General features: G+C 41.5%; 1 protein-coding gene and 1 long non-coding RNA gene across 2 annotated transcripts; one reads left to right on the top strand and one right to left on the bottom strand.

Annotated features, from left to right (window-relative positions):
* Nucleotides 1–1,913: 1,913 nt before the first annotated feature.
* Nucleotides 1,914–10,653, top strand: LOC115797284 (placenta-specific gene 8 protein-like). Its single transcript, XM_030753822.1, has 4 exons — nucleotides 1,914–2,079; nucleotides 7,562–7,672; nucleotides 7,875–8,020; nucleotides 9,639–10,653. The coding sequence occupies exons 2-4, from the start codon at nucleotides 7,564–7,566 to the stop codon at nucleotides 9,777–9,779; spliced, it is 396 nt and encodes a 131-aa protein (XP_030609682.1). The 5' UTR covers nucleotides 1,914–2,079; nucleotides 7,562–7,563; the 3' UTR covers nucleotides 9,780–10,653.
* On the bottom strand, nucleotides 7,554–14,088 carry LOC115797285 (uncharacterized). The gene is made up of 3 exons (XR_004021399.1): nucleotides 13,372–14,088; nucleotides 9,681–9,795; nucleotides 7,554–8,026 (listed from the first exon to the last, which is right to left on the bottom strand). It is a non-coding gene; the product is annotated as an uncharacterized LOC115797285 (long non-coding RNA).
* Between the last annotated feature and the right edge of the window lie 5,899 nt (nucleotides 14,089–19,987).

Raw genomic sequence — 19,987 nt, 5'->3', positions numbered from 1 at the left:
ACAGAACATCTGATGTGATCAAACACATGGACCAGAAACCTACTTTGCTTTCTTAGTAAACCCGTTCTATTAAGCACACTCATGACTGTATGCCACTTCTCATCACTGGGCGCTGCGCTGCATCACTGTGGTGATGGTGAAGGAAGTCTGATAGAGGAAAATCTTGCAAGCTTTACTGAGACATGATGTAATATCAGTGTTTCTATATTGTTTCCATTGCCCCCTAAGCCAAAAAAGCAGCCACCATAAAATGATAACTGAAAGCATCCTGATTGGTTGAGTGAGCAGAGGGCTGAATAATAACAGCATCAGTCTGCAGATTAGACTTGATGAAACTTCCAAACGTAAAATGTTCAAATAAAGTCCAACTGAGACCGTCTTTGGTGAATATTCATCACCTCAGTCTGCTCAGTGAACGAAAGGAGGTTTGATCTTAATTTAATCAAGAATGACTAAAGGCTGAACACAAGCTACACACAATCAAGGAGAGGCTGTGCTAACATCTGTTTTACTGCAGAGGACGGTGTTGGTCTGTATGAAGCAGCACTTCAGCCATTTACATTCACATGACAGGCTTTCTGTTCAAGTTAGAAGTCATGCATTTAAATGTAAAGCAGGTGGCTCCACATGTAAACACAGGATCCAGAAAGCTGTCCCAGTGATTCCTGGTTGTAAATGACGGTGTTTAGGTGAGTGGACACGTTTTCTAAACCTAATTCTCGTGGAATGACAAGCATGTGAAAAGAAATGGAAGAAACTCAAATGTCTCATTAATGTGTCCTGTTGTAGAGATGTATGAAAATAAACCAGGTATTAATAATATAAATAAACACCATGTACATGTACACTGCATATTTGTATAAACACTTGGATCAGCCCTGTGGTGTACCAAGCTTCATGCATCATCTGACGTTCACCAAATGAGGCAAAGTACATAAATTTGTCTGTGAAGGGACAGGAAGAGCCCAGCAAGCCTGTGTGCAATTAGTGACCCGCAGGCACAACAGTGTGCTTTAAACACGTTTTTATATAAAATACTTATTTACAACCCAGAAAGTGTCCTTAAATAAATAGACATTAGTCCACACATGACTGAGTACAGAGGCTATTAAAACAGTTGCGCAGACAAAGGAAATCAATCAGACTCAATTTTTTTATTTTGCATAATGTTTTATCATTGCTCCAGTAACGCCTCACACGAGATTCTCCCACACTTTGGGAATTTGTTTCAAGGCTACAAAACTTCCACGTTTCAACACAACAGTCCCCTTTCACGTTTTCATCATGTAACATCAGGGCTGCATGTTTGCTTCAAATAAAACTTATTCTTAAAATCAGCTGAAATGCAGCTACAAGATTTTCCAAGGTGTATGAAGACATTTGCATATAGTGCAGCAATAATTAAAGCTGCTTAAATAAGGAACTTGTGACTTGACAGTTATTTGATTTGGTGGAGGAACACAAAAATAAAATTGTCAATTTATAACACAAGGTATTAAAATCTAACACAATTTCAGCCTTATGTGGAGAAAAATAATGTTTTGACAATGTGTGTGTGTGTGTGTGTGTGTGTGTCTTAGACTCTTCACATCAGCTCTTAGTATAGAGTTAGTGAATATTCAAACAGCTTCAAACCACAAGGAGGAAACATCTGGAATCCTCTGTGATATCACCTCTGGCTGCTGAGTCCAAAACAAGAACATTAACCATAAATCACATGTCCTGATGCAAAAGAAGAAATCATCAGACTAGTAGGGGGATCATTCTGCAGATGCTGTGTTAAGTCTGTCCTCCAAACAGTTTTACTTCCTGCACAACAATAATAGACAACATTCAGACATACGCACCTCCTCTAAGTCTGAAGTCAAATAGCTCACAACATCAACTTTTCATGACAGTAGAAATAATCTGCTGAGTATGAAGCTTGTCAGCCATAACTCTGTTGGTATATACGCTGGGGCATAAGGGTGTGGGCGGATGTTTCATTTACCGAAAAAAACCTAACTATTGTTCACAGACGAACACCACACCATCGGTCCACACGCTATCACTCTGTTAGTGAAAGCTCAGAGAGGAAAGGTAAGAAAAACTTTTTATACTGAAGAACATTTTAGACAGTCAGCAGCCTTTGTGAACTACACTGTTCAGTGTAGAGTTATCTTTTCCATCAGTAAGATGCTGTGAGTTAAAGGAAGATTCACAGGCAACATGAACTTCATTCACTTCATATTTCCTCTAAAAAGCAGCAACTGGATGTCTAATGATTATCATCACGGTCAGCACAGAGAGGCTAGAAGAAGTTTAGATTTTAAACTAATAACACTGACTGTTAGACTCATTTGCATTAGCTCACATGTGGATGAATGTTAGCTAACGGATTTCATGTGTAATATGTTAAGTAAGATATAATTAATAAGATGTTTAAAGCAGAAGACTGAAGGCAGACAACCCAACAAGCATTTACAATTTAAACGGCTTCTTTACTCAAGAGCACTAAATAGCTCTCACATGGTAGCATCTTAATTATTACAGTAGCTGATGAATTTGGGTACAAATATATTTTGAAATCATTACATCTACAAATACGCTTGGATGTGAGCCAGTTTCTGTCTGTGTAATTTTCGATCAACAGCTAATTCAAGAAATAATGGATGTAAATCTGGCAAGTTTATCTTCTCCAGGAGTGCCAAATTTTAACAATATGTTGTAGGGAGATGTGGGAGGTGTAGAAATATTTGATCAGTTGTATTAAGTTATACAACTGAAGAGTTCATCTCAGCTTCATCTCAGACTCTACAGGCCTCAGTTAGCATGTTGAATGTTAAAGTTCGTGACAGTCTTTTCCGGTTTGTCATGCGAACAGGGTAGACGTAGTAACGAACTGCTCGGGTGTCAAGTTCAACCTATTAACCAATTTCACCCCACAGATTGCTATTTTTACACCGCTCACAGGTATACTATTATTCATGTTAGGGTTCTAAAACTTTCCTTACTTACTGAAGATGGCTGGCAAGAATATGAGAGGAAATAAGAAGGAGGATGCCAGCTTGACGCTGGAGGCTATCACGGAATTGTTTCAGCAACACCGAGAGGATCTGGTATCTGAACTCCAATCTTCAGCCAACATGCTTAGTTCCAAGTAGGGCTGCAACGATTCAGCGATTAACTCGATTACATCGATTCTAAAAAATTATCGAAACAAATTTACTGTGCCAATGCTTCGTTTAAACTCCGCAGTGCTCAGCTGTCTTGGTGTAAGCGGTGCTCTTCACTAGCATTAGCAGCATTAGTGCGCCATCGTCTTTTTTTGTGGGTTTATTGGTGGCTGTCAAACCAACATAGAACTACATTACCGCCACCTACTGGACTGGAGTGTGACTCACGCACTAAAAAGCTCTCCGTCGCTGCGATGGATTTCCTTTAACAAAGAGTGGATCATCGCTAGAGTTGCCACCTGTCTCGTGAAATACAGAACCCGGTATGTTACGGGACTCCGTGGAATACGGCTCCGTAACATGCGGGGTTCCGTACTTTGCCGGGCGGGTGGCAACTATTGCTGATATTCATTTCCACGCCTCCACTGCTCTCTGTGTGTCTGTGTGTGTTGTGCTCGCTGAGAATTTCAGCTGTTATTTTTGTCTTTACTTCAGCTGTAGCTACCAGAACTGGTTTGCTAGCGAGCACGGGCCATTAGCACTAGCGATGGTTCGGTACCAGAAGGCCCGCCCCCCAGGACCGAAGGGCTCCGTCAAAATATTTTTTATACTTTAATCCCTTATTAGTGACTAAATATAGACCTGCAGTAGAAACGTATTTTCGAGAATGCTTGTGAATACAAAGCATTACACCATTACTCACACATGTGCCATGGCTCCCGCAGCCACTAGTTTTTCAGAACACTCATAGCAGGCAGCGGTTTTAACTGCGCAAGCGCAGAGAGACGGTGAGCTCTAGTAGTGCAAAAGGAAACGTTTTTCCAGCGTCCAAAACAGCAGCTTTTTCTTTTAGTAACCACAATTAAATCTGTGAAACAGCTGGAGGTCCTTCATCAAGCACCTGATCAGCAAGTGTTAAGGTGAAGAAAAGAGAACTTTGTAGCTGCTCCATCCACCGCTGCTTGTTCACGGGCAAAAAACTGCAGTACGGAAGTTAAAATATGCAGATAAACTGTTAATAAAGAAAAGTATTTCTTATCCAATTACTCGATTAATCGATGGAATAATCGATAGAATACTCGATTACTAAAATAATCGTTTTATGCAGCCCTAGTTCCAAGTTAGACCAGGTGCGACAGGCTATGGAGGAACAGGCAGAGCGAGTTTCCTCTTTAGAGCTCGTAACAGAAGATCTGAGCCAGCGGGTAGCTAGCCTCGAAAACTCATGTGCCGCTCTACGCGAGGACACCAAGCTAAAGGATAAACTTACCGACTTGGAAAGCCGCAGGAGGCAGCAGAACATTCACATCCTCGGCTTGCCTGAAGACGCTGAAAGTGGACGAGCTACTCAATTTTTCTCCAACCTCCTCTGCGAGCTAGTTTGGAAAGAGATTCTCCCAACTCCACCAGAGCTTGACAGAGCACACCGCACTCTCGCAGCTAAACGGCCTGCAGGCCGTCCACCTCGTCCGGGGATCATTTGCCTACATCGGTTCCTGACCAAAGACCTCATCATCCAGGAAGCCAGGAGAAGAGGGAAGTTTGAATATCGAGGCTCGTCTCTTCATATTGTGGAGGACTACAGCCCAGATGTCTTGAGCCAGCGCGCGGAATATAAGGACACCATGGTGGAGCTCTACAAGCGGGGGCCTGAAACCGGCTCTTCTCTTCCCAGCCCGACTTCGCATAATGCAGCCCAGCGGTGCCAAGAGCATAATTATTTCAGACCACGCCCCACTCACTATGTCCCTGTCTTTTTCTCACCTTCCCCTAAGAGCAGGACAGTGGCGTTTCAACTCAACTCTATTGTCAGATGATAACTTCTTAAAATTTATTCAGGATGAGATAAGTTTCTTTTTTGCTACTAACTCTTCCCAAGAGACTTCCAGCCTTATAGTATGGGATGCCTTCAAGGCCTACATCAGAGGCCAGATTATTTCTTACTCAGCAAAACTTAAAAAACAATCCATCTGTGAACAGAATAACCTAATGCAGCAAATCAAAGAGGTTGATGTAAAATATGCTCAAACCCAGTGCCCAGAACTTTTTAAAAAACGCGTCGAACTTAAAACAAGGCTTGACTTATTGACAGCACACACAGCCGAACGTTTGCTTTTGCATGACAAATCTAAATTCTATGTACATGGTGACAAAACCGATAAACTGTTAGCAACCCTACTTAAGAGTTCTAGGGCAAGGCAAACTATTCCTAAAATTCGAAAACAGGATGGTAATATAGTCACAGATCACGGAAAAATTAATGATGCATTCAGGGACTTCTATTCGAAGCTTTACAGCTCACAATCACAAACTACCTCTACCATGATTGATGATTTCTTAACTAAACTTCGCATTCCTGCAATTTCATCAGCACTTAAAAATAGATTAGATGAACCCATCTCTCAGTTAGAAGTCTCTTTAGCAATAGCCTCAATGCAATCTGGCAAATGCCCAGGTCCGGATGGTTTTCCCTTAGAATTCTATAGACAATTTTCAACCTTACTTTCTGCTCAGCTTAGTTCCATCCTCACAGATTGCTTTAAACTAGGATCCCTCCCTCAGTCTTTTTTACAAAGCCTGTATCACACTGATTATAAAAAAGGGGAAAGATCCAATGGAATGTGCCTCATACAGACCTATCTCTCTCCTGAATACTGATGTTAAAATCTTAGCCAAGATTTTGGCCCGTAGGCTTGAAACCGCTTTACCATCAATTATCTCAAAAAACCAAACAGGTTTCATTAAAGGTCGCCATTCATATTTTAATATACGAAGGCTGCTCAACATTGTTTATTCCAGCCCCACAGACTCGCTGAGAATTTCAGCTGTTATTTTTGCCTTTACTTCAGCTGTAGCTACCAGAACTGGTTTGCTAGCAAGCGCAGGCCATTGGCACTAGCAATGGCTCGGTACCGGAAGGCCCGCCCACCAGGACCGAGGGGCTCCGTCAGAATATTTTTTATACTTTAATCCCTTATTAGTGACTAAATATAGACCTGCAGTAGAAACGTATTTTCGAGAATGCTTGTGAATACAAAGCATTACAACATTACTCACACATGCGCCATGGCTCCCACAGCCACTAGTTTTTCCAAACACTCATAGCAGGCAGCGGTTTTAACTGCGCAAGGGCAAAGAGGCGAAGCTGTTATAGAGACGGTGAGCTCTAGTAGTGCAAAAGGAAATGTTTTTCCAGCGTCCAAAACAGCAGCTTTTTCTTTTAGTAACCACAATTAAAATCTTTACTGGGAAACAGCTGGAGGTCCTTCATCAACCACCTGATCAGCAAGTGTCAAGGTGAAGAAAAGAGAACTTCGTAGCTGCTCCATCCATCGCTGTTTGTTCACACGGTGAAAAACTGCAGTACGGAAGTTAAAATATGCAGATAAACTGTTAAAAAAAAGTATTTCTTATCCGATTACTCGATTAATTGATGGAATAATCGATAGAATACTCGTTTTATGCAGCCCTAGTGTAAACCTATGGCAGTGACCTGGGAGGGATTCAATGGGGTTACTTTGTAGGGATTAATTTTCAGAAATGTATTTATTTACTATTATTTATTTGTTTGTTTGTTTGTTTGTTTACTATTTTGTTTTTTTGTTTTTATTTCTTTCTTTTATGGGGTATGATTGAAGGGTAGTATTATTTTACATTTGCTTCTTTCGTACCTGGTGTTTTTTTCTGTGTGTATAAAGGAAAACAAACTAATAAAAAGACGGTGTTTAAAAAAAAAAAAAAATTTTGTGACAGTACAGTAAGAAAAAGACTGAAGAAGTGTGACTTGTTTGGAAAGTTTTCCAGGAGAAAGCCTCTTCTCTCTACAGAGAACATGGCAGCACAGCTTAGATTTACAAAGTTTCACAAACCACAGCAATGTCCTTTGGACAGATGAGACCAGAGGATGTTTGACCGTAATACACAGCACCATATGTGGCAAATACTAAACACAGCATATGAGCACAAACACCTCACACCAACTGTCAAGCACGGAGGGTGGAGGTGTGTGTGAGATTTGGTTTGTTTTGCCATAACAGGAAACAGACGTCTTGCAGAAAGTGTGATCAAATGTGAGGCCATCTTTCTGACAACTAAAATTTGAGTCTTGCAACAGCACAATGAGCCCAAGCACAGCAGCAAACCTACAAAAGAATGACTGAAAAAGAAAATAAAGTGTTACAACGACCCAGTCAAAGTCCAGATCTCAACCTAATTGAAATGCTGTGATGGGGTCTTAAGAAAGCTGGACATGAACAATGGCCACACTGTGGTCAACAACGTTTCAAACCAGCTAACCTTTTTCATATTCTAGCATTGGATTTCTCCATACACAGGAGCATCTTGTCATCCTGTCATCCACTATAACCTTAAACTCTGTGTCTCCATTTCTGCCTTGTTTCCTCCAGTCATGGCTGTCTACCAACAACCCACCCAGGTGGTGACAGTCACCCACACCGCACAGAATCCTGGGCAGTGGAGCACCGGCCTGTGTGATTGCTTCTCTGATATGGGCACCTGTAAGTCAGTCCAAAAACCCTACAAACACCAACGATTTCTACATCAATCATCTCTTCAGACTTTCATTGAGACTTTTATTCAGATAAAGTCAGCATATAAACCACAGGATTCATCAGCAGGTTGTTGAAGGAAAACTTACTGAATGCTGGAATAACCTCATACAGACACTGTGTCTCTGCATGTTTTTCTTCTTCCCTCGAGGCTGCTGTGCCCTTTGGTGTTTCCCCTGCATGCAGTGTGATACAGCCAGGAAACATGGCTATTGCTGCTGCATGCCACTCCTGGACTCCTGTGGTGTGGTGTCCTGCTTACTCCGCAAGTCCATCAGAGATCGCTACAACATCTCTGTAAGGCTGGAAGGGAGGGAGGGAGGGACAAGGTTATTGTAGTTGAAAATCAAGTTCAGAAACTAAACTAAGCAGTAAGTTTTCGGGAAAAAAAAATCCCCAAGTGTCTGCACAGTATCTACAGTAGTAGCAACAAAGTAACAAAAGTAAAATAGAAATATAAAGGAAATGTCTTCAGCTTTAGGCTTTGTCAATTTGGTCAACGTATCCTAGTGAGGTTTGTTGAATATTATATTAATTTTAAAAAGCTGTTCTTTATTATTCCTTCAGTGCAGCCAAATGACCCATGGACCGGTACAGGTCCACGGCCGGGGGGGTTGGGGAACTCTGTGCTAATAGCATCTTCTAAAACTACAAGAAAAAAAGACAAACATGTGCCAAGATATTAATTACATATGTGTGTGATTTTTGTGTAGGGTTTTTAGTTCATTTTGCATTATTGTGAGCATTTTAATTCAAATTAGAAAAAGACAGTTATCAGTAATAGTTTATATCTGAGTACCAAATTTCATCACGATAGAGAATGGATGGATGGAGATAGGAAAAAATGATTTGAATTTTAACAGTCTGCCAGTGATGAGAGATATTGCTGCTGCATGCTGCTCCTGGACTCCTGTGGTGTGAAGACCAGGAGCAGACTCTACTCCACAGAGCCTTGCAAAAAAAGACAGGGAGTTTATACAGTTTGGTAAAATTTTGGTGACCCTGACCTTTGACCTTAAAAATGAAATGACAAGTTCTTTCACTGGAACTAAGGGGCCGAGCCCAACCCCTGAAAAACAACCCCACGCCATAAACCCCCCTCCATCGAACTTCATACTTGGCACAATGCAGTCAGACAAGTACCGTTCTCCTGGCAACCACCAAACCCAGACTCATCCATCTGTTCGCCAGATGGAGAAACGTGATTCATTCACTTTAAAGAACACGTCTCCACTGAATGGAGCTTTTAACAGCTAAAGAGACCAAAGCAGAGCTCAAAGAAAAAGAAACTTTTGGCTCACATTTACGTGGACGCTGAGATTACTCTACTGTAAATCAGACTCCATCCAAATGGAGAACCACACGTTTCCCTTTCTAGTCAAGTTCAGTGCAATTAAGAATCTGAGTGAGCAGTTTTAAACCAACACTTACATCCACCTCTTTTTTAAGCTAGTGCTGTTGCTGATATGGTAGTTACAACTATGACAGCTATAAATTAAACAACAATAATTCCTGCTGCTTGATCCCCTCTGTCTCCTATGTTAGGTTCGGACCACCGTTAAATAAAGAAAGACACAGAAACCCGTAGTTGATCTTTTTACCTGCAGGGAGAGTCTCAGTCAGCTAACACTTGTGTGTGTGTCTCAAAGAGAGTCTGACCTCCTTCTTCCTGCCGGCTCTTTTATTTTAGTGTCACGTGAGTGTGTGGGGGTGTGTGTATGTGTGTGTGACGTCAGGAAGCAGGCATTACCTGCTTTCCTCACCTGGAGGGTCCGGGTGTGTGTGAGTATGTTTTGTGCTTACAATCTGATGGTCATGTGCATGTTTATGATGAACACATTGTGATACATAGAAAAACAGTTAAACGTTTATCTATTCTAACATCCTCTCTTCTCTTCTCTTCTCCATCCTGCAGGGCTCGTGCTGTGACGACTGCTGTAAAATATGTTGGTGTTACCTGTGTGTCTGGTGCCAGATGCGTCGTGAGGTGAAGATCAGGGCCGGCCTGCAGACCGCCAGCTCAACGGTGGTCACCACGCAGGTCGTCAGTGGATAGGATGTAGCCGTTCTGGCTGTGGGTTGAGTGAATATGACAAAGTTAACTTCATGCTTTATAGCCTGGCACCCAAAATATTTTTTACAGCATTGCACAGCTCAGTTCTGATGCTCGTGTCTTTTAGTGCTCTGCAATATGTAATGGTTTTATAGAATTAAGCCTGTTTTTGTTAAAGCTTTAGACTCCATGTTAAAGCCAGATGTTTTTAATTTTGTTAACATATTGTGTTTAAATCATCATCATTTTTTTTTTTACACTGGCCGTTAAAATCTGCATCATTTAACATGCTCTGTGTTATTGCAAAACTTCCAAAATTTGAATTTAAACTGTCTCAAAATAAAAACTGTTCATATTCACCCATTTCTCACCCTCATCTCAAAACTCTGAACACCAAACTGAACTGAACAACAGTCACACATCCTGGAAAAACCACACAAATGCATCAGAACAGTTTTGTTCGTGCCCTCAGCTCATGCATGCAAACAATATGGTGACTTCAGTGAGGTTTAAACCGTTTCACATCTGTGTTGATAAACATTTTACAGTTTCTGACATCCAGCATGTGAGAGCCAAAAGCAAATGGTTTTTTTTTTTGACATGAAGAAATGAAGGCACATTGTTAGTGAGTATAAGTTGTGTCCTAGTTTGATAACTGTGGTCACACCACAGACAGTGTTGACCTTCTCGTTGTTGTCGGCACAGTTTTAGCTGCATTGAAGCTGATGAACCTCTTCAGTGTTTAAGAGAGTGACAGACTCTGATTTACAACTGTTTCAATGATTAACTTCATCAGCTGCAACGGGACAGTGCACACATATACTGCATATTCAAGAAAAAGCTGACAGTGAAGAGTGAAATATGCAGTGAAAGAATAGCAGGCAGGCAGGTCACTGATGTGTGAACGTGTGAGTCAGTAGTCTGTAAAATGTAGCTACAATTAAAGGGCAAAATATTTGTCAACTAGTGAGCAACTTTTAAATGATCAATAATGTTGACTTACAAGCATGCTCAGGTAGATCTGTGATGGCAGTGTAAGAGGAATAATCTGGCAACAGTAACGACACACTTAACAGCTAAACAGATCCTTCTGTGAGGAGTTTTAGGATAAAGAGGGTACAGACTCAAAGACGACTTTAAATGAATGTTTGTGTGGATGTTTAAATAAGCAAAGCTTCACAAAAGAATCTCAAGTCAGCCAAAAAACCCCAGAATGAATAAAAATGATTATTGAAAGTTTAAAGCTTCAGGATTAAAGCTAGGTCTGTAAAATATTTGATTTGATGGAGAAACACAGAATTAAACTTGTCAATTTGCTATAAAAAATTATTAAAATATAAACTTCTCTGAATGTTTTTTTATTTCTAGAAATAATCCAGCCAATGTGTTTTAGAACAATGTCACACTGCGATCAACAGCTCTGAAAAACTGTCTAACCACAGAGGCTTTGGTAACCGTTCTCAGCACAAAACAACAGAAATAGTAAAAATGGAATCAGCTGCTAAAAACGATGATGACTTTTTACTTCAGACACACAAAACAACAAACCAATATATACACTTACAAACACAGTACCAGTCAAAGATTTGGACCCACTTATTGTTTGACTGGTACTGTATGCGCACGCACACACACACACACACACACACACACACACACACACACACACACACACACACACACACACACACACACACACACACACACACACACGTGTGCAAACAAAATCAAACAAATTACTTATGATATGAAATAACTCAATTATCAAGTTCAGAAATGGAGTAGGAAGAAATACGCACACATTAATCCCGACCCCACGCTCAACACTCTACCAGTGTAACATGTTTGTCATCCTCCACTTCCCCTCAGAACGTTTCCACACCCTCACCACAAAAAAAAAAAAAAAGTGAGAAAGAAAAAAGAAAAATCTACACCATGTTGCCAAAAGTATTCACTCATCTCCCTTCATACACATATGGACTCACATATGGACTTGAACGACATCCCATTCTTAATCCAGAAGGTTTAATATGATGTTGGTCCACCCTTTACAGCTATAACAGCTTCAACTCTTCTAGGAAGGCTTTTCACAAGGTTTAGAAGTGTTTATGGGAATTTCTGACCATTCTTCCAGAAGCACATCTGTGAAGTCAGACACTGATGTTGGTCAACAAGGCCTGGCTCACAGTCTCCACTCTAATTCATCCCAAAGGTGCTCTATCGGCCTCTGTGCAGGCCAGTTAAGTTCTTCCACACCAAACTCGCTCATCCATGTCTGCTTTGTGCACTGGTGTGCAGTCATGTTAGAACAGAAAGGGGCCATCCCCAAACTGTTCCCACAAAGTCAGAAGCATCAAATTGTCCAAAATGTCTTGGTCTGCTGAAGCATTAAGAGTTCATTGGAACTAAGAGGCTGATCCCAACTCCTGAAAAAACAAAACACATTCATCACTCCAGAGAACACGTCTCAAATGTTCTAGAGTCCAGTGGCAGAGTGCTTCTCCCCACTGCATCTGACACTTTTGCATTGTGCATTGGTGATGTAAGACTTGGATGCAGCTGCTCAGTCATGGAAACCCATTCCATGAAGCTCTCTACACACTGTTCTTGAGCTAATCTGAAGGCCACATGAAGTTTGGAGGTCTGCAGCGATTGACTCTGCAGAAAGTTGGTGACCTCTGTGCAGTACACGCCACAGCATCTGCTGACCCCGCTCCGTGATTTTAGATTGGTCCTGTCCATGTGGCTGAGTTGCTGTCATTCCCAGTCAATTTCACTGTGTTATAATCCCACTAAGAGCTGACTGTGGAATATTTAGTAAAGAGGAAATTTCACAACTGGACATCACAGTACCAGGCTGGAATTCACTGAGCTCCTGAGAGCGACTCACTCTTTCACAAATGTTGTAGAAGCAGTCTGCATGCCTAGGTGCTTGGTTTTTACACCTGTGGCCATGGAAGTGATTGAAACACCTGAATTCAATGATGTGGATGGGTGAGTGAATACTTTTGGGAACATAGTGCATGTATAAATCTAGATATTTTAATTTGTATAACTATACATACTAATTTGTCTTACTAGAAACATATTCATCACTTATCAATTTCACATCCTTCCAGAAGCATGTTTTGAAAATCTCTTTTCAACTGAATAATGTTGAACTTTGCTGTAGACTCACTGGAAATCTGTTCCAATATTTGACTCCAAACAGAAATACAAAAACTTTAAATTGTTGCTCGTAGAAGCTTCAGGTTTAACTCCCCCCCTCAGGTTATTTTCCCCTTCTCTGTTAAAAAAACATCCTCTGTACTAGGGCTGCACGATATTGGAAATTAGTGCGATATGCGATATGGAGGTCTAGTATTGCAATAACGATATTGTCGCGATATTTTTTCTTTTTACCTAAAAATGCAATATACATGACCAATAAGAAAAAAAAAATCTATAAAATGTATACCAACAACAAATATGCATTTCAAATGTTGCATTTATTTAACATATAAACAAACATGTTCACATGTTTGTTTTTCATTTAAATGTTATAGTACATTAGGGCTATATGTCTTGAGAGTAATTTTTTATCTTTAACACTTACCAATTGCCAGATGCAGGCGATGGCCAAAGCACTGCACTCTGAACCAGTTGTTGACCTCAGCAGCCTTCACCACGTTCGCTCCGTTATCTGTTGTGATGGCCACTTGTTGTGTTTGGGCAAGTTCCAGTTGTTCAAAACATCCCGCAGGGCAGCAGCAATGTTTTCACCAGTGTGTGTCTCGGGGAAGTATGCTACTTATAGGCAGCGTGTAATGAGCTCAAATTTGCATGTCAAAAAGTGCACGGTAAAACTCATGTATGGCTCAGTGGTTCGACTGGACCACAAGTCAGTAGTGCTAGCATAAAAATCCACTTCACTGAGCTCTGCCTTCTCATAAGGAGCGGCAGAAGCGAAACTATCATTTATGTTAGTTTGTGAACTTGCCTTTCGTTTGCTTGACTTTACCGGAGTAGGCTGTGGGTTTTTAGATGTTAAATATACGTTGTAAAGTTCCTTGTGGTTGTATTGAAGGAGGTTTGTCGTGTTTCCTCTTGACATAGCCACGATTTTTCGGCATGACTTGCAAAGAACTTGTGTCTGTGACTCGTCCTGTGTGGAAAAACCGTAGTCGTCCCAAATGCTCTCTGTTTTCGTCTCGACTCGTCTCTTCAATTCCCGCCATGCTTGTTTTCCTTCTGTGTGTGTACGTGCTCCCTGCGCCGCTGAGAGCATGTGCTCGCTCTGGCCAATAGCGACGCGGCACCTTCACATTTAAGGTCGCGCGGGATTGGTCAAAGTGCGGACATAAAGAAAGACGTGATTTATACATTAAATAATTAGAAATTATCGCGCATTTTTTAGATATGTCTATCGCACGTGCCAATATCGCGATGACGATATTTTTTCGATATATCGTGCAGCCCTACTCTGTACTTTTCCTGGCAACATATTATATCTGACTTTGATTAATGGTCCTGATGGCTCTTTTTGGAAGTTAACATAATGGTTGAAGTGAAGTTTTGCATGTGTTGTAACTGACTTCCACACAGTATTCCAAGTATGACAATATGAGTGACCAATAAAGTACACGGTGTGATCTGAAATGCTAAAGATGTTTTGCATTTGCCTGGTATTGAACAGAATCTTTAGCGCAATCATTTGCTTTTAGATTTAAAAACTTCTTGTTATATGTAAATTGAGTGGACTATGCAGTAAATTTTATTAACAGGGTCCAGTTTACTTTAAGTGTCTTAAGCAGAGGACAAACAGGTAGCAGAAATATTCTCCAAGCAATGAATGACAGTGATTTAATTTAAGAGTGAGTTATTAAAACAAACACACACACACTGGGTACATGAGCAGTCTAGTGGTGCTGCACAAGACCTGGAAAGCTGTTTGTGTAACAGTGTTACAAAGTGACAAAATTAACATTCAGCCCAGTCTAAGTAAAAGCTGTAATCCTGCTTAAGTAGTTGTACAAAAGGTTTTGCATCAAAATATAATTTACTATCTAATACTTATAAATGACAAAATACAATATTTACATCCAAACCCGTCATATCCAATCAAGAACAAGTGATCCCAAATGCAGACTGACACAGATACAAAGACGGAGAGTGAGCACAGTTTATCTGCCAGCGAGCCGTGGGACACACTAGGAGAGGGCACAAGAGAAACTGAGGTAAGCACATGAAGAGATTTTCACCTAAAAGGTTGCACAAGTGTGTTGGTCACAACACTGGCAAGGTCTGATTGGAGGAAAAGCCTTCAGACAGCTTTCACACTTAAAGTGTTTGTAGTTACATTCCACCACTGGTCCTGTTCATGTGCTCGTCCAATCCTGTAAAATTTAAAGTAGCTTCTCCAAATCTGATCAACACACAGGAGCCTGCAGTCCTGACAGTGTTTGTGACTTGTGAATGTCATGTGAATGTGACTACAGTGTCTAAAGAAGATGAACACAGTAACATTAGAGCCAAATATGACCGGGAAACCACCCTAAATCACAACAGGAGCTGCATCTGGGTCTGTGCCTTCTAGTAATATGAAGAAAACGTTCTCTGGTTAAGAACTTCCTTCACATCAGCCCGCTGATAATCCTAAACTTGTCAAACACGTGTTTCAGCCTGATTGGATGTTTTCTTCTGTCAGTTATGATACTGCTATTCAAAGAAACGAAACTCAACACACACACACACACACACATAAAAAAACAAGAGTATAGTTGTGACTGGACTTGCGGTCTTTTGTTTTCTTAACAGTTGTAAAGTGAACTGGAAGAAGGGGGAGGTGTTACAGTTTCCTGTAATGTGTGCTGGGATATTACAATAAAAGTGTATCAAATAAGTATAAATGTTGCTGTGTTGTTAAACTGTGTTGATTTTCAGTAGATTATTTAAAAAAAAAAAAAAGACTGAAATACTTTATGACCCCCAAAATAACCGTGATTGTGACGGTCATGTCCGCCACACTAAGACGACCGCTGAAGGGGCTGGTTGGTCAGTGGAAGCACTGATTCTAAGAGCAAGCCGCGTTTCCTACTCTGGCCGCGCTGACCTTTCGGGTCGAGAGTTTCTTGCCACATTTTTGACAGCGATCTTCAGAGGAGCAACACTGTTTAATTCTTGGGTGCAGGACTGAGCGCGCAAGGAAAAACGCTACTTTTCGCGCGGTCGCCGCTCCGAAGAGGAACGTTTTATAACGGGGCCACCACACCGACTGTACGAGGAGAAACACTGCTTTTACGGCGACAGCCGCACCAAGCAGCCCCCGAACCGAGTCCGGGGAGAAACCTTGCTTTTAATTCGGTCGCTGCACCGAGCATCCGACGAGAAACACGGGTTTTAACGCAGCCGCTGCGCCGAACAGCCTCCACTCCGAGGAGAAACGCTGTTTTTTAACCCGGTCACCACACCGAGTGTACGTGGAGAAACGCTGCTTTTAGCGCGGTATGGAAGCTTGTTTCCTCCACTGAAAAAAAAAAAAAAAATCGCCATCCGTAACTTGAAATTTCCATACACTGCACCGAGCATCCAACGAGAAACGCGGGTTTTCGCGCGGGTCCGAGTTGAAACGCTGCTTTTAGCGCGACTGCCGCACCAAGCAGCCCCGGAACCGGGTCCAAGAAGTAACGCTGCACCGAGCAGCCATTGCACTGAGCGTTAGAGGAGAAACGCTGTTTTTAGCGCGGCTGCTGCCCAAAGCTAATACAAGTATCAGGCACGATTAGGTTAGTGGTGGAACGGTGCACACGCGTATGGCGACCGATAACGTTCAAAGAACCGATAACGCAGTTCAGATTGCTCCGTGGGGTGCGGAGGCCATGTTGAACCCAAATTTAAGGTGGTGGAGTCGTGTCGGTTACAGCGGGGGGCATGTTCTCTCTCCGCTGGTGAGTATTGTAACTTCACTCCTGTGGCTGAGCCGGAGAGTTTTCCATACCTGTGGACAAACTCTCGGCTCAGTCATGCGCAGTATCACACGTCTTTCTCTGACTCTGAGGATTCAGTGGGGCTCGAAAGCTGTCAGCCTTCAGAGACACGGAGAAACAGGAAATGTCACCATTGAGATGAATCTCTGATGGTTGAACGTAAAGATGAGCAGCGCTCTAACTCGACGGCTCATTCGTGCGGCGAGAGGAGAAAGTCTTCAAAAATAAATGACTCTGTAGCACCCATTTTTACAAATCTAATAAAGAACTGTGTTCATTTTCACTGTTTCTGTCTTTATTTGGAGTTTGCCTCAACCAGTGTCTTCACTTCACACCTGCTGAAAACTTGTAGGGACATCTCGTAAGTGTTTCCACACAAAACAGCTGAAGGAGGGATCTTTAAAGCGAGGCTGTTATGGGGTAAACTGTGCCACCCCGTGGTGGCTTGGGGGTATTTTGGAAAAGACGTACCTAAGAAAGTACAGCCCCGTTGTTGTATGGGTTTTAGCCGTGTTGCAGCGTTCATTAAAACAGCTATGCCAATGCTCACTTTCTGGTTCTCTGTGCTTAGTATTACACACGCAACAGAGGCCTCGAGGCCCGGTGTCCTGCAGCTTTTAGATGCGTCTGCTTCAACACACCTCAGTCAAATGTAGAAGTCATTAGCAGGACTTTGGAGAACTTGACTGCATACTGAGGAGGTCAGGGATGGCAAAAGTACTGAGATTCTGTACATTAAGTAGAAGTACAAGTACTTCTACTTAAGTGTTAAAAAATACTTTTGTAAAAGTAAAGTACTGGTTCAACTTCTTAAGTAAAAGTAAAAAAGTACAGGCTCTGAAATGTACTCAAAGTAAGAGTAAAAGTAGTTCTTTGGAGGACGTTTCTACCTGCTATCTTTCTGTAAAGCTAACTGAACCTCATTATATATTATTGTAATAATATAAATAATATTAATGAGAAAACATGTTATTCCAATCTAAATGTTAATTTTAATGAATGCACTCAGCTTGAATCTGTTATGTAGGACACAAACTGTGAAAGTTAATTTAAACACAGCTCTGTTCTCCATGTCCTCCATAGTAGAGGGTGACTGTGCCTCCACCTAAACACAAACATGAGGATACTCAGGGGTTACAGTGGGATTCAGAAGGTGGAGGAACCCTAAGATCAGCTGTAGCGGATCTGCATGGGGAGAAGAATCACAACTTTCTATTGTGAGCTGCAGTAAATGATGTTGGTGTGCAGGCTGTGATCAGCTGACCTGCTGCTGCTGCTCTGAGGTTTACTGCTCTGTGTGGATGAAGTGAACTCACAAAGATGTAACCCAGTATTTCACAGCTATCTGAGCTGATCTCCATCCCCTACACTGACAGCATACAGGCTGTAGAAATGTTGGATTCAGTGAATGAATCTCAGCATCAGCAGCTTTGATTCGAACTCATCTCTGCTGCACTGATGTAACCTGTAACTCTGACCATGAACACAGCCTCTGTGCACCAACACAGAGCTTTACTGTAAATACAGTACAGCAAACTGACCTGTTTATTACACACTAAACTGCAGTATTTTCATACAATCTTTGAAGTCAGCATAGTTCAGTTTGTTTTCCAGTCATTTTTAATTCTTCTTCCTCTTTCTCCATCTCTGAGTGAACTTCTCTCTTTTCTCTCCCTGAAATACAGCAGCTCTTCTTTTAGCTAGTAGACACACTGTGTCACAAACTGCACACACTTTGTGTGTTTGCTGATATTTGTTGAGCATTTAGAAATGTTGCATTTACCTGCCACACGTTACTCCCTTTATGTTCGCTCCTCTTCAGTAGCGCTAGCTAAGCTGTTTATGTCCCGCGAGCACAACTTACAGACTCGGTCCGGCCCGCTGTGACCCCTGATTATAGCTCTATAAATGAGACATAAATTATATGGGTTTGCGTATTTAATCCCTTTTTACCCGATAAGCCCCGGGGATGGAGGATACGCAGTACGATTCTCTCTTATCTGTTATTATTCCTCCGTTTAGGCTCAGATCGTTTGATGTTTGACGGCACAATGACCGGAAGTGCAAACTTCTCTCTGACGTGTTAAAAAGTAACGAGTGTGTTTGAAAAAGAAGTAGAAAGTACAGATACTTGTGTAAAAATGTAGGGAGTAAAAGTAAAAAGTACTCAGAAAAATAAATACTCAATTAAAGTACAGATACCTAAAAAATCTACTTAAGTACAGTAACAAAGTATTTGTACTTCGTTACTTCCCACCTCTGGGGGAGATAATTCAGCTATTTGATTCAGGTGTGTTGGATCAGGGACGCATCCAAAAGCTTGCAGGACACCGGCCCTCGAGGCCTGGATTTGAGGATTCCTGAGCTAAAGTCACAGGGGTTAAGGGCTGCATGAAAAGGCAGGACATAATTTCTCTAATCAATAATGAGTAGTTCATATTCCATAACAAATCTCTGGTTAAGCAGCGTCAGGGTGAGAATCCTGCTGAAGTTTGAGAGTTGGTTCCTGTTTGTGCCGAAGCAGAATTTGAAGACTTTAGCCTTCAGAGTGCATGCTGTCAGTGGGTTAGGTTAATTGGTCATTCTAAATTGTCCATAAGTGTGAGTGTGAATGGTTGTCTGTCTCTCTGTGTCAGCCCTGCGACAGGCTGGTGACCTGTACAGGGTGCACCCTGCCTCTCACCCTATGACAGCTGGGATAGGCTTCAGACCTCACAAATGTGCTTCTGGAAGAAGGGTCAAAAATTCCCATAAACACACTCCTAAACCTAAAGTTTCCCCAGAAGAGTTGAAGCTGTTATATCTGCAAAGGGTGGGCTGACATCATATTAAACCCTATGGATTTAGAATGGGATGTCACTCAAGTTCATATATGTATGAAGGCAGACGAGTGAATACTTTTGTCAACGTAGATTTTTCTTTTTTCCTCTCATTTTGTATTTTTTGTGGCGAGGTTGTAGAAACACGCTGAGGGTGATGAACATGTTACATCGACTGCTGAGTGTGGGGTAGGGATTGATATGTATGTCGTGCAGATGTATGTCGTGTGTATTGTGTGTGAAGTTTCCTAATAAAATTAAATAGCAGCAGTAATAGTAGTTACAGTTCACACCAAAGTCAAACTGAATTTTTTCTCTGTAGGCTGTGCTGATATTTATTCATCTGTATTGTTTTGGAGATATGACTTGTAGAAAATATCTGCCTTGAATGTAACTAATAAAACTATGCACCACTCATTTTGGTGGT

Source organism: Archocentrus centrarchus, chromosome 18, assembly GCF_007364275.1.
Source record: "Archocentrus centrarchus isolate MPI-CPG fArcCen1 chromosome 18, fArcCen1, whole genome shotgun sequence".
Taxonomy (NCBI): Eukaryota; Metazoa; Chordata; class Actinopteri; order Cichliformes; family Cichlidae; genus Archocentrus; species Archocentrus centrarchus.
Note: the sequence above shows the minus strand (reverse complement) of the source record. Positions and strands in the feature narration are given on the sequence as shown.

Coding starts and splice junctions, on each gene's coding strand:
- LOC115797284 (XM_030753822.1), top strand. CDS start 7,564: ATGGCTGTCTACCAACAACCCACCCAGGTGGTGACAGTCACCCACACC. Junction 7,673..7,874: donor CTTCTCTGATATGGGCACCT/GTAAGTCAGTCC, acceptor TCTTCCCTCGAG/GCTGCTGTGCCCTTTGGTGT. Junction 8,021..9,638: donor GAGATCGCTACAACATCTCT/GTAAGGCTGGAA, acceptor TCCATCCTGCAG/GGCTCGTGCTGTGACGACTG.